At 38.2% G+C, this 12,008-nt stretch overlaps 1 protein-coding gene and 1 long non-coding RNA gene across 2 annotated transcripts; both read left to right on the forward strand.

Moving 5' to 3' along the window:
• Positions 1-429: 429 nt before the first annotated feature.
• Positions 430-5,721, forward strand: LOC306837972 (cytoglobin-1-like). Its single transcript, XM_079365871.1, has 4 exons — positions 430-516; positions 621-763; positions 4,249-4,480; positions 5,013-5,721. The coding sequence occupies exons 2-4, from the start codon at positions 621-623 to the stop codon at positions 5,175-5,177; spliced, it is 540 nt and encodes a 179-aa protein (XP_079221997.1). The 5' UTR covers positions 430-516; the 3' UTR covers positions 5,178-5,721.
• A 498-nt stretch (positions 5,722-6,219) lies between these two features.
• On the forward strand, positions 6,220-10,321 carry LOC306838053. The gene is made up of 3 exons (XR_013781026.1): positions 6,220-6,370; positions 7,011-7,099; positions 9,743-10,321. It is a non-coding gene; the product is annotated as an uncharacterized lncRNA (long non-coding RNA).
• Positions 10,322-12,008: the final 1,687 nt, after the last annotated feature.

Consider the following 12,008-nt stretch of genomic DNA (forward strand, 5'->3'; position numbering starts at 1 on the left):
GCTGTTTAATTTGCAGTCTGCAAAGTGTTTTTACATTTAGGCCTGCAAGGCTTTGTGAGAAATTCAATATCATTACACAGGTTAATCTCCTTGATAGACTGGAATGGTGAGGATAGAAGGAGAAGAGGTCAGAGTGATGGGCGTCTTTATCTTACTTTAACGTCATAATCTTACCTTTTACCCACTGAATGTATTACATATCTGACGCTTTTATTTCAGAAGGATTTGTCTCCTTTTGCTTCTCATCAAACACCACCTACAAAGGTGAGGTGGGAAGAAGGAGAGAGAAGAGGGGGAGAGGAGAGAGTGTAAAAGAGAGAGTACAGAAGCTCCACCCTCATTCGCTGCGTGTGTTTTCTTGTGTGTTTTTTTTTTTCCGCCTGTTCTTCACACACACTCTCGCTCAGCAGAGATTCAGAGGTGGAGAGCAAATATTCTCAGTGGGAAAAGGGGGGAAGGGAAACAGATTTGCGTCCTCTTCTATCAAGAAAGAGGGATAAACAAGGATAATAAGAGGTAAAAAAAAAATAAAGTGCTATTTTGAAGGCACAGCAGAGTGGGGTTACTTTTATCAGCCTTGCCTTCTGCACGTGCTCAGTAAGGCAAAGCTGTATTTCCAGATGGAGAGGATGCAAGGAGAGGGAGAAGTGGATCACCTGGAGCAACCAAGCCCACTTACGGACAAGGAGAGGGTGATGATCCAGGACTCCTGGGCCAAAGTCTACCAGAACTGTGATGATGCCGGGGTGGCCATACTCGTCAGGTATTTCTTTTTCTCTCTCTCTCTCTCTCTCTCTCTCTCTGCCTCTCTCTCTGTCTCTCTCTCTCTCTCTCTCTCTCTCTCTCTCTCTCTCTCTCTTTCTCTGAGTTTCACTGTCCTGTTTATGATTCAAATGCAATATAATCTGCCTCAGATGGAGGCCTTCTCTAAAGATGTTCATCGTATGTGGATGATAGTGTGCAGATGTTTACTGAAGCTTTAAACACAGATTCTCACTTTTTGAACTGATCAGAAGCTGCAGATGACAAAAACAATACGCATGAAATCTGGATTTCATTAAACAACTTTTCATTTGTATTCCCCAAATCTCTGGCTCTGAAACCTTTTAACTCTTGATAAGGTCAAATTTGTATTGATGCTTTAATCCTGAATTATGGAACGGCAACTAGTGGCACCAATAAGCACAAAACATGTGTCCAATTTGGGACCCTTTTTGTTGATTTCCTGTAGATGTGACCAAAAAAATCCTCCAGCTGATTTTAAATAGCTTTACGTATCTGTAACTGTGAACCATGGCAGTGTGAAGTGTAGAGCATAGAGGCTATTAATCCCCTCGTCTGACACCTATCCCTTGCCAGCAGTTTCAGGCATTAAAAAATACTTTTGACAAACAATCAATCTTTTCCCTGATGGGTTGGTTTGTTTTTGAAGGCCATAAAGATGCATCAGTATTAGTCTGTTTCATAACCATCTGAAAACTCTTCACCGTAGCTTTAAACACATTTCAAACAGAGTCTAGACTTTTGAGTTATTCTATGTCAGAATTGCACTGAAGTGATGTTCAAATTATCAAACTTATTTACTGAAGTTTTGAGATTGTCTGAAGTCATTTAATCAAATGTGATATCCACACCTCTCCCCTTTGCCTCCGTTTAATTTGTCAAGTAGACGGAGGTGATAAACATTATAATCCATCAGCTTGACATCTTTGGCACAGTAAGTGCTCCCTCCCTTAAATGAAGTCTTTCTTGAATGGCAGTTTTTACCCAGACAGCAGCATGTGTCCATCATGTTGTTTCACTCAATTTAGAAATGATAATGTTGTCCCAGTATGTTTCTCACTAAGAACTGTTTAACAGTCACTTAAACCCTCTGTAGTAAGGCTCCTGACCGCTGTGGGAAGATGTTTCCGTGAAGGCTTTTATGCTCACAGTGATGAGATTCCCAGCGTGACACTGCATGCCTTCATAATCCTTCATGATTGCAGGAGGTGAAAGTTGAGGGGGAGCGTAGCAGAAAAAATGCGGAGAGTGATAACTGGCACAGTCAGCCTCAGCGGAATAATGTATATTCCCACAGATGTGTGATGATCAGGAATTTGCTTCCTACATGTTTTGATTTTACTCCTCATCTTGCTGTGATGGCCTCATATTTCTTTACTTCACATTCCTGCACAAAGACCCTTGAGGAATTTAAGGAATGGGGATGGATCGATAAAACAAAAACTCCCCTTTTAGCCAATCAGATCTGTCTTTATGGTAACAGATACGGATACAGATACAGATCATAAAGAGCTCTGAAATGTGAAAGTTTCTGTGAATTCTGCTCTTCAAGTAGTCCCATCGCATAGATAAGAAAGGATTAAGAGTCCAATGACCATATCAAATTCTAATGAGGCTATTTATATGCAACCACAGGTCATGCAATTACACGACAGAGAGATTAAACGCCACAGATTCTCATTAGTTTGCAGAGAAACTCTTCATACTTTGCTCCACCCTGAGCGGAGAGATTAAGACAACCTCCTCAACGTTTCATCATCGTCCCTTTCAAAATGTTCAAACTCGCAAGTGAAACCTCCAAAATCCAAACATATGTTCGAGAGCTAACGGAGAAATGTTTGCTCCCTATTTGTGTTAGCTGTTGCAGAGACAGCAGGAGATGAGACATCAGCATTAGACAGGCAGCAGCCAGATGCATTGGCTCCTTTCCCAGACTTAGGGAAGGAGGGAGGTTTTAGGGTTCCTCTTTGCTAATTCTCTATGACACCTCTGGGGGTCAAACAGGGCTAAAACAAAACAAAAAAGAAAGAAAGAGTCTTTCATCAGAGTATTTCTTGCACAATGTGAGGCAGAAGGACAAAATGTACCAACACATACTGTATGACAAATGAAACATAAAAAGTATTCAATCTTTGCAGTGACCATAACTTCAAGTGAACACATAAAAAAATAAAAAGTCATCAGGTGCGCTCATGGCAGCACGAGTAGGCAGTGACATTCCTTTCTTCATGTTGCCCTCTATAATTTCACCTTTTGTTAGACATTTTCTTCTCAGTCGTGCATGATCCTTCACTTCTTTCTTCTTTTTTTTCGAGGCATGAAAGGAGCCATGGAGCAGAACCACAACAACATATTTCCAAACAGGTTCACAAGGGCCACATACGGAAACATCAAGGACTGTGTAAATGAATTGTCTCCATCCGTTTATAAAAGAAGCTTGTTTGAATCATGCCGGGTTTCGAATGAGGATAAGAAGTATTACAGAGTGGATAATTTGATAACTGCAGCTGATTAAACAACAATTAAACTCTTCCTCAAAAGTCAGATTAAATCAACAGACTCTAACATTACGGTTATAAGGAATAACATAAATCATGTACTGATGCTGAAAACATTCATTTTGCAACCATCTAAACACTGAGATTACATAGAGTAAACCATTACATTCATTCTCAAAGCCAAAGCATAAACTGTTATTGCCCTCCCAGCTAAATCGACCCTCAGGAAAAACCCTAAATTGCATTTTCATTGTTATCATTATATAGAGAGGTACAATAAACACGCCGTAAAAGGCAGTCTGAATTGCATTAAATCTGAGAGACTATTGTATTTGTAAGCATCGTTCAAACTCATTTGGCCAATCAGAGGAAACTCCAGCTAGCTCTTTTCTTCTTTTGGAGGAGAGAGACAGACTGGTTATAAACATAAGAAATGTTCAAATATGCAGGACAGCAGAAACACATGAAACTGAAGTGAGAGCAAATGTGCACACCTAGCTAGAATGCCTTTATAGAACTGTGCACATCATGAGCAAATGAAATAGAAAGGATAAAGGTTTTGCATTTTACACTTTCTTGGCAGGGTGCTTAACAGGTTCAATTTCAGAAGTGTGCAGATGTCAGCTAGAATGACTTGAATCCTTCCTGTCTGTCATCAAAACAGACATGTCTCTGAATTTCTCTGCAGCTGGATGTTGTCCTCTCTCTGATTTCCAGGTATATAGTCAACATACTGTGTACCAAGAAAAAAAGTTAAAAGCAAACATCTAAAGGGTAAAATATGCAGCACTCTTTTGTCAGTGCTTATATTTACACATGGTATCTTGCCTGCAAAAAAAGAAAAAAAAAAGAAAAATGGATGTGGGTTTTTGCAGGATCGAGCTGGCTTAAGGGCGGTGAGATTAGTGGAGCTTCATAGCAGCTGCTCATACTCATATCTCTGAATTTTCTTCCTCCTCCCTCTTAGGCTGTTTGTGAACTTTCCCTCATCCAAGCAGTACTTCAGCCAGTTCAAGCACATCGAGGAGCCAGGGGAGCTGGAGCGAAGCGCCCAGCTCAGGAAGCATGCTCACAGAGTCATGACTGCCATCAACACTCTTGTGGAGAGCCTGGATAACTCAGATAAGGTGGCTTCAGTGCTGAAGCTGGTAGGAAAGGCCCATGCACTTCGACACAAGGTGGAGCCTGTGTACTTCAAGGTAAAGTGTGTGGAAAAATGGTAAAAAGATCAACTAAATTTATGCAGGCTTTTTAAATGTTTCTTGCTAATATATCAAACAATTAAAGCTGCATACATTTTTTCGATCAGTATGTAATCAAAATGCACGTCACTGACATTACAAACAAACACAGTTAATTTCTCAAACAATTACAAAACTAAATGCAGTCACTACAAAAAGAATCTATGGATATACCAAATATTATACTGAAACCTAAAGATCACCAAAGCTGTGACAAAAAAGAACTCCACCACTCGAAAACTTTACAGTGAAGAAGATTGACTCCTGCTAGCTAGCAACTGCCCGCCATCTGCAGCCTTCATTGGCAAATAACAGAAGTATATAGCTATCTTTCAGCTCAAAAACAAAATATAACTTTCAACCTGAATTCCCAGATTTGGTCATGTTTAAACACAAGTGAAACCAACTGCTGACTTCTTTCAAGTAATGTGTGGAATAACTTTTTATTGTTAGATATCTGAAGTATTACATATTGTTGTGTCTTGCCCAGTTCCTCAGTGGTGTCATACTGGAAGTCCTTGGTGAAGAGTTTTCAGAGGTTGTGACCCCGGAGGTGGCCGCAGCATGGACCAAACTCTTGGCAACAGTCTACTGTAACATCACAGCTATCTACAAGGAAGTGGGCTGGACTAAGCTCCCAACTTCAACTGGGTGAAACTTTAGGTCTTGGATCATAAACACCCCGAGACTTCTACTTTTTTGGTCACAGCCTTGTAAGGGATGAACTAACTGTTCTGACTTTTTAAAGAAGTAATGTGTCTCTACTGATGTTATACGAAAAGATTGGGATTACGTTATCATGGGCTGTGGAGCATAAACAAGAACAGGTATTGTTCCTTTTGAAGGCTTATTATGTAAATTAGAGCTATCCTTGTTTTTTTATACTCTTGTAAAGGAACCATTTAGAGGCTAGAGCAAAGAGGACACAAACACAATCAAAAACATTACAGAGTACAAGGGGTCACATTTGACTTGGATGTGCCTTCTATTGAATGTGTATAGCTAAAAACTGCCATTTGGACACCATACTTTCCAAAACTCATTTAAAGGTTTTTTTTTATGGTTTCCATTTGTCCTCATGTGACTGTCCATCAAACTTTTTCAGATTTTCAGCAGTAGTTAATCCAGATTATTTCTCATCATGACTCATCTTTGTAAATGTATTTAACTATTTTTGAATAAAAATAACGAGAAAGTTACTATTGAAATGCCTAATCCTTTTAAACATGGTGGTCTAATCTGGTTCATGGCCTACTGCTCCCTTGCTGTCTGTTTGAGTCAGCAGTGCTAAGTAGCTCAGATACTATACTGTAGCTATTTACGTCCCCATCTGTTCCACCAAGCTCTCACTTTTCATATTTTATGGTAACTCTGTACTTCAGGTAATCATTAGAAATTCAATGGCAATTTTAACATCCTTTGTTACAAAGGTTTTTTTGCAATAAAACACACATTTATGAAGGTTGTTTGCTTGCTGTGTTGACGTCATGTTGCTGGTTGGGCTGTTTTCAGAACAGAAACACACAGCATGCTCTGTTTACCTCCTAGTCCTGCCCCACCAGATCCAACCCGCTCCTTGATCCAAGCTAATCTTCTCAGTTAATCTCCCCAATCATGAGTGACAGCCAGGAGGAAATACAGGAATAGTCCGATTGTTACACCACACATACTCTGCCTTTTTTACCATTCAAGCCTTTCAATGGGAGGAGAAGGCTTCATGCTCTGAAATATTATCAGTCCCAAGGACGCAGATCCTTGGGTTGATTTGAGGACCATGTGCACAACAATGGTGGTCCTCACCACCATCGCACTTATCCTGCGCCAGAGATTCTCCAACAAAATCAAGCCGTGAGTACTGATAATGAACCGTTTTTAAGTAGTAAAATCTGTGTGTTTCAACTATAAAACCGTAATGGGGGGGGGGGGGGGGGTTCCAAAAAAGGCAATTCTACCACTTGAGGCTTGTGAGAACAGACTTCAATGCACATTAATTATTTCAGGCCAGTCTACAAATAACAACACATACAAACAAGTACATGTCTGTGTTTCATGTGTGGGAGAGTGAGAGAAGTAGTGTGAGTCTGTGCCTTTGATTTGAAATCACTCTTGTGATTATTTAAGGGTTCGCCTCAGGCAGCAGTGTGTTGATTAAGTGGCTCCATACATAACAACCATATATTCCGGCCTTTTTAATGGAGGGATGAATTGAAGGGAAAGAAGCTCAGCTCATGGCTGCCATTTGAAGCAAAGTGCAATCTTCCCAGACCCCCCCCCCCCCCCCCCCCTCCCCAACCCTGCAAAGCTACACTCACATAACTATTGCAAACAGTGCCTTGAACAACATGGCAACAGCTAGTCACTCGCTAATACACTGCTAAACCAGATTATTGTAATGAGTTCACCTTCTCTTTCTAACTGTTTTCAGTTTTTTTCTTTAAAATGTACATTCAATGAATGAGAGAATAATGTTTGTATCAACCTTTTACAGGCAAAAAGAGGCTGTAGAGAAAGAGGTGCCATACATGAGGAGCAATGGAGCATCAAACAACCAAAAGTGACAGCGTTGAGCATCACATAGTAAGAAAACAGTCAATAAAGTCAATGAAAAGAAATGTTGAAAATGTACCTGTAATGGGTACAAGAGTGTAAAGGCCCACCCCTGATAAATCTATGCAGAACTAAAGTATCCTGAGTTTTAGTGCCTCTGATGCTAAACTAACAATGTGAAACCTCATATATGATGATGCAACAAGATACTGTAGCGTGTTTCACTGAAATTTACTGAACCTGGCACACGCCAATTCATTCATTTCACTCTGACATCACGTTCAGTGTTGGGATTTAAAATATGCCACAAAATATGTTACTTGTGTTCTGATATGAAAATTGTTTTTCCTAAATTGGACAATTCCCTCAAACCTTATTTTTATTGCTTCATGGTCAGAAAAAACAATGGTAGGCTACATTTGGAGGAGCATCATTCCTAATGTCAATCTCAACATATGTATAAGCCTATTAACTGCTGTTAGACAGAAGCTAATTAGCAGTCAGCCTTTTTCTTGCTAATATAAGAATTTGATGGTGATTATGATACCCAATCAAAGGCATACCTTTTTTTGACATATTACCATTCACACCTGCAGGGTTATGGCTTAGGTTAACAAAAAAGGAAAGGCCTGAATCGCTTCCTAATGGACATGTTATATAACTTTAGCATTGAACCAATTCCTAGCTTATTACAGAGCCTACTATTGTAAGCTAAGTTACATAACCATTCACTATATCTATGTCATGCTTAATGTTTTCTAAAGAGGGGTGTCAGTTAGTAAGTGATGTTACTGTTAGTTTTTGAGCAGTGGTCCCTTAGGAGTTACCAGTCTTCTCTGTCTGAGAAGAATATGTCTAATGTGTCTTTAAGAACCAGCCATATCTATCAAACTCCATACCCACAGTTTACCTTCAGGCATTTTGGCTAACGGTTAATTTAATACCACATACTTTCCTTTACATATGTTGTAAAATATTATATTTTCATCCACATGAGACAAATAGGACAGTGTGACTAAGTTTTTTTTTTAGTGGATAAACTATTGCCCATTAAGGATAACAATGATTTTAGTAGCTGCACAGAAGAAGAATATAAATGAATGTGTATCCAATGAGACTACTCCAAGTAAAACAAATGTACAATAGTACTAAAAAAAAAAGTCAATGAAAAAAACATCAATGCTGCATTTTGGAAAAAATTGTATTATATGTTACTGTATAGCAAGATCTTCCAAAAGTGCATTAACTGGAATGGTTGAAGAGAGGTAATGTAGTCATAATAACCCTTCCTAAGAGAATATAAATGTGTAACATGAGTTAGAAAGTTTTGAGGACATTTTGACAAGTTTCCAGGCCCAACATGTGATTGCTATTTCACATGTTAGATAATCCTGCAAACCCCCCGTTTTCATTAAATAATAGTCTCTGTCAGGTCTAAAGGATACACCACTTAGCACTGGAAATAATTATTGTATGTAAATCTGGACGAGCAAAAAGATCCAACATATTCTGTATTTAAGTCCAAGGTATACAAGTCACAAAGCTGATGACATCATCAGGGTAATTTACATATGTCTCCACAGAAGAGATTACATTATGTAATATATAACACACTACGACTGTCCAGCCTTTACATTTAACAGATTCACTATCAGGCTTGTAGTGTTTTATTTTTTTAAACTCAGTTTTGCAAAGCAACACAGTATAAACGTTGTGTTGTATATAAATGTAGAAATGTAGAATGTAGACAAACGAAAATAATGCATTGCAAACACACACAAACATCCCAGTGGAAGAAGGAAACATCCAGTTGGACAAAGAAACATGGAGTGTTTTGTTACAGTGTGTGCATGTTTGTGTTTGCGCATGTGTGTGTGTGCGTGGAGATGGCGCTTCAATTACGGGGAGAAAGTGGAGCAGTGGAGCATGTTACTGAGGCACAAATGCATAAAGATTTCTGCCCCACATTGAGCTTTGAGTATTCTCTACTACACTGCTAATACTAAATGATTCAAAGGCTAGTACAACAATCCATCATCTCTTTGGAAAGGTTATTATGACTACATTACCTCTCTTCAACCATACCAGTTACTGCACTTTTGGAAGATCTTGCTATACAGTAACATATAATACAATTTTTTCCAAAATGCAGCATTGATGTTTCAGAGAGATAGACATACTTTTGAGAGTATTCTCATTGGATACAGATTCTCTTCTTCACAAGATTTGGGGCTATGACAGAATTGACATTGAACAGCCACACAAAAAAGACATTTAATCAAACATGGTGCACGAATCAGCAGTAAGGTCAAGCATCATCCTTGATCCTTTTTTTTTTCCATGCTAATATAATAATTTATTACAAGGTATCTCTGCAGCTCGTACAAAGATATCAAACAGGAACATCATAAGAAAGAGCAAAACAAAATGATGATAAAATGAAAACTGACATTTGATGAAAGCAAGAACAGATGAGGGATCATGCATGGCTTTTTTATTGGCCTTGTTTTGTACTCTTTCACCCGTGTACAACTCCAACCAAATTTCCCCATCAGCACACATCTGGTAAACATTTGGTTAGCTTGTTAGTGACTCTCTGAAAGAAAAAGAAAGTTTAAACTTTAAACTATATGTTTTACTCCCTGATTTATTCTCTCTTTTTTTTTTCCGCAGTGGCCTCCATGATCAAGACTTCCTTCCCTGGGTTACTATGGAGAGCTTTCCTGTCATCTTTCTGTTCTTGTCTGTAACTGATCAGATTCTAATTCATCTTCACTTGACAGCTCATGCCAAGACTATTTTTTTTTCTAGAAAAACAATGAAGGCATTTTTCTGTCCTGTAGACGCTCTTGTTACTAAAACACAGGAAACCCAGAAAGAGCAGCTGAGTGAGTCCAAGCCTGGGAAATAAAGATAGACAAATTCTGCACCCTTGTAAAAACAGAATGCACTGTAATGCTTTCTGTTTCAGAATCCTGCTCTGAGTTTGAAGTGAAGGAGATACAACTTGTGCCTCTATTTCTTTCTTCCTTTCTTTCTTCTTTTCTTTTACATAAAATGAAATGGATGGATTACATGTGTGTGTGAGGACAGTCTAAGCTTTGGCAGGATTTAACTCAAGTGGCCTCATCATTACTATTGAATTAGAGGCTTAAGTAATGTATTGTACCTCATGTGGTAGGTATAGTCACGCTGCAACTCTTCCTAAAGGTTTATCTTGTTTTCAAAGGATCAAATAAAGAACTGAAATGTCTATGTATGTGATTTTGGATGCCAACAAAGAGCATTTCTGATATGAGTTTAGACTAAAGTCTAATTTGCTGATTATTAAGAAGGTGTATATTCAATGCAGTTTCCTCTTCTCTTGATCTTTTTAAATGTGAAAGAAATGCATTATGCCACTATAGTTAATGCTGTCCATCAATCAAATTACACAGCCATTTCCTTTGGGCTTTTGTTTCACCATCATTTATGATCAACTTCTTGCATTAAGGTCTTTAGGGGGTTAAAAGCTCCAAATGTTGATTTAAAAAAAAAGAAGAAGCTTTAACTAATATTTTTTGGGATCCAAAAAGTTCCAGAAAAGGGTCAATCTTGTGCTATGCATCACAAAATAATTAGAAATTCCTTTCATATATGCATATTGATCACAGTTGAAAGGCTCCAAATGAACACTTGCACAAACAGAGAGGTATAGACATGGACGCTGAGGATGGCTATGCCTGCTATAGCATTCCTTAATACTGTTATCTCAGGATCGCAAGTTAATCATTTAGTTTACTCAAGGTTAACAAAGCTTATTTTCTCGTGATAACGGGTTAATTCATCTTGTTACTGGGGGGAAAACAAAAGGGATTTCCCTGAGGAAATAAAGTTGTTTGACAATCTCTTGAGGAGGCTCATCTGCAAGTGCTTTCCTCCCCATAACGTCCTTTATGAAATCTCTATGTATTTATTCGAGCATGACAAACCTGATTTCTAATAAACATTACATGAGGAATCAACCTCCATGTTTGTGATACTATATTGATTATTAAAGATGATCATGCAATTTTTGTTGATAGTATCTTAAAAAATAAATGGAAGCAAAGCTTTTCTATGGCTTCCAGTTAAGTCAAACAACATGCACAGATTTTTCATTCATGCACAGACAGACCCCCTTTCTTAAAACAGCACAGCACCAGGGTTGTTTGTGCTCATATGGAACATACCTCAGCTCTTACACAGCAAATTAGAACAAATCATGTGCTTTTGGAATTTGTCTCAGATGGAATGGTTGCAGAAGAAATGTTTTCAATCTTATCTTGAGCCATGTGCTTACCGGAATTATAATTGTGCTGATTGAAAGTGCATCATCTGGCTGAGACCTCACTGAATTAAACATACGGGTTGAGAAGATCCATTATTTAGATATTCAGTTTGGTTCTGATTCGATAGCTTTCTAAGCTCTGACGCCACCTGGTGGTAAACCCGTTTGGCAGATTTCTCAAAAAGCCCAAGTGTCAAAGGAGGTTTTTAAAAAACAAGTTTCAATTTGTAAAAGACAAGACAAAAGATGCCTTCAGGTGCTTTATGCCTGGAGTTACCAAGATAAAAAGTTTTTTTTTTCCAATCTCAGCTCTAAAAGTGGAACAACATTGACGTAATGGGATGTTTATTGATTATAACTAAAATATAACTAAGTGTTGACTTCAATTTAGCCTATCTTAAAGGCATATTATATTACATTTATTTAAGACGTGATTGAATAAAAAAAGTTTTCAAAAATGTTGACAATTTGCTGTAGTCTTCTCAATTTACAGTCTATGAGTTCGCCATGTTTTGAGTCATTTACAAAAAAAATTATATGGCCTGCAAAAATGTTTTTTCGATTTAGGGAGACCTGAAGGTACACTTTTACTTAAGTACCTCGTTTTCCGATTAAGGCACGTTAAAACTA

This window comes from Symphodus melops (genome assembly GCF_947650265.1).
Source record: "Symphodus melops genome assembly, chromosome: 17".
Classification (NCBI taxonomy): Eukaryota; Metazoa; Chordata; class Actinopteri; order Labriformes; family Labridae; genus Symphodus; species Symphodus melops.

Coding starts and splice junctions, on each gene's coding strand:
- LOC306837972 (XM_079365871.1), top strand. CDS start 621: ATGGAGAGGATGCAAGGAGAGGGAGAAGTGGATCACCTGGAGCAACCA. Junction 764..4,248: donor GGGGTGGCCATACTCGTCAG/GTATTTCTTTTT, acceptor CCTCCCTCTTAG/GCTGTTTGTGAACTTTCCCT. Junction 4,481..5,012: donor TGGAGCCTGTGTACTTCAAG/GTAAAGTGTGTG, acceptor TGTCTTGCCCAG/TTCCTCAGTGGTGTCATACT.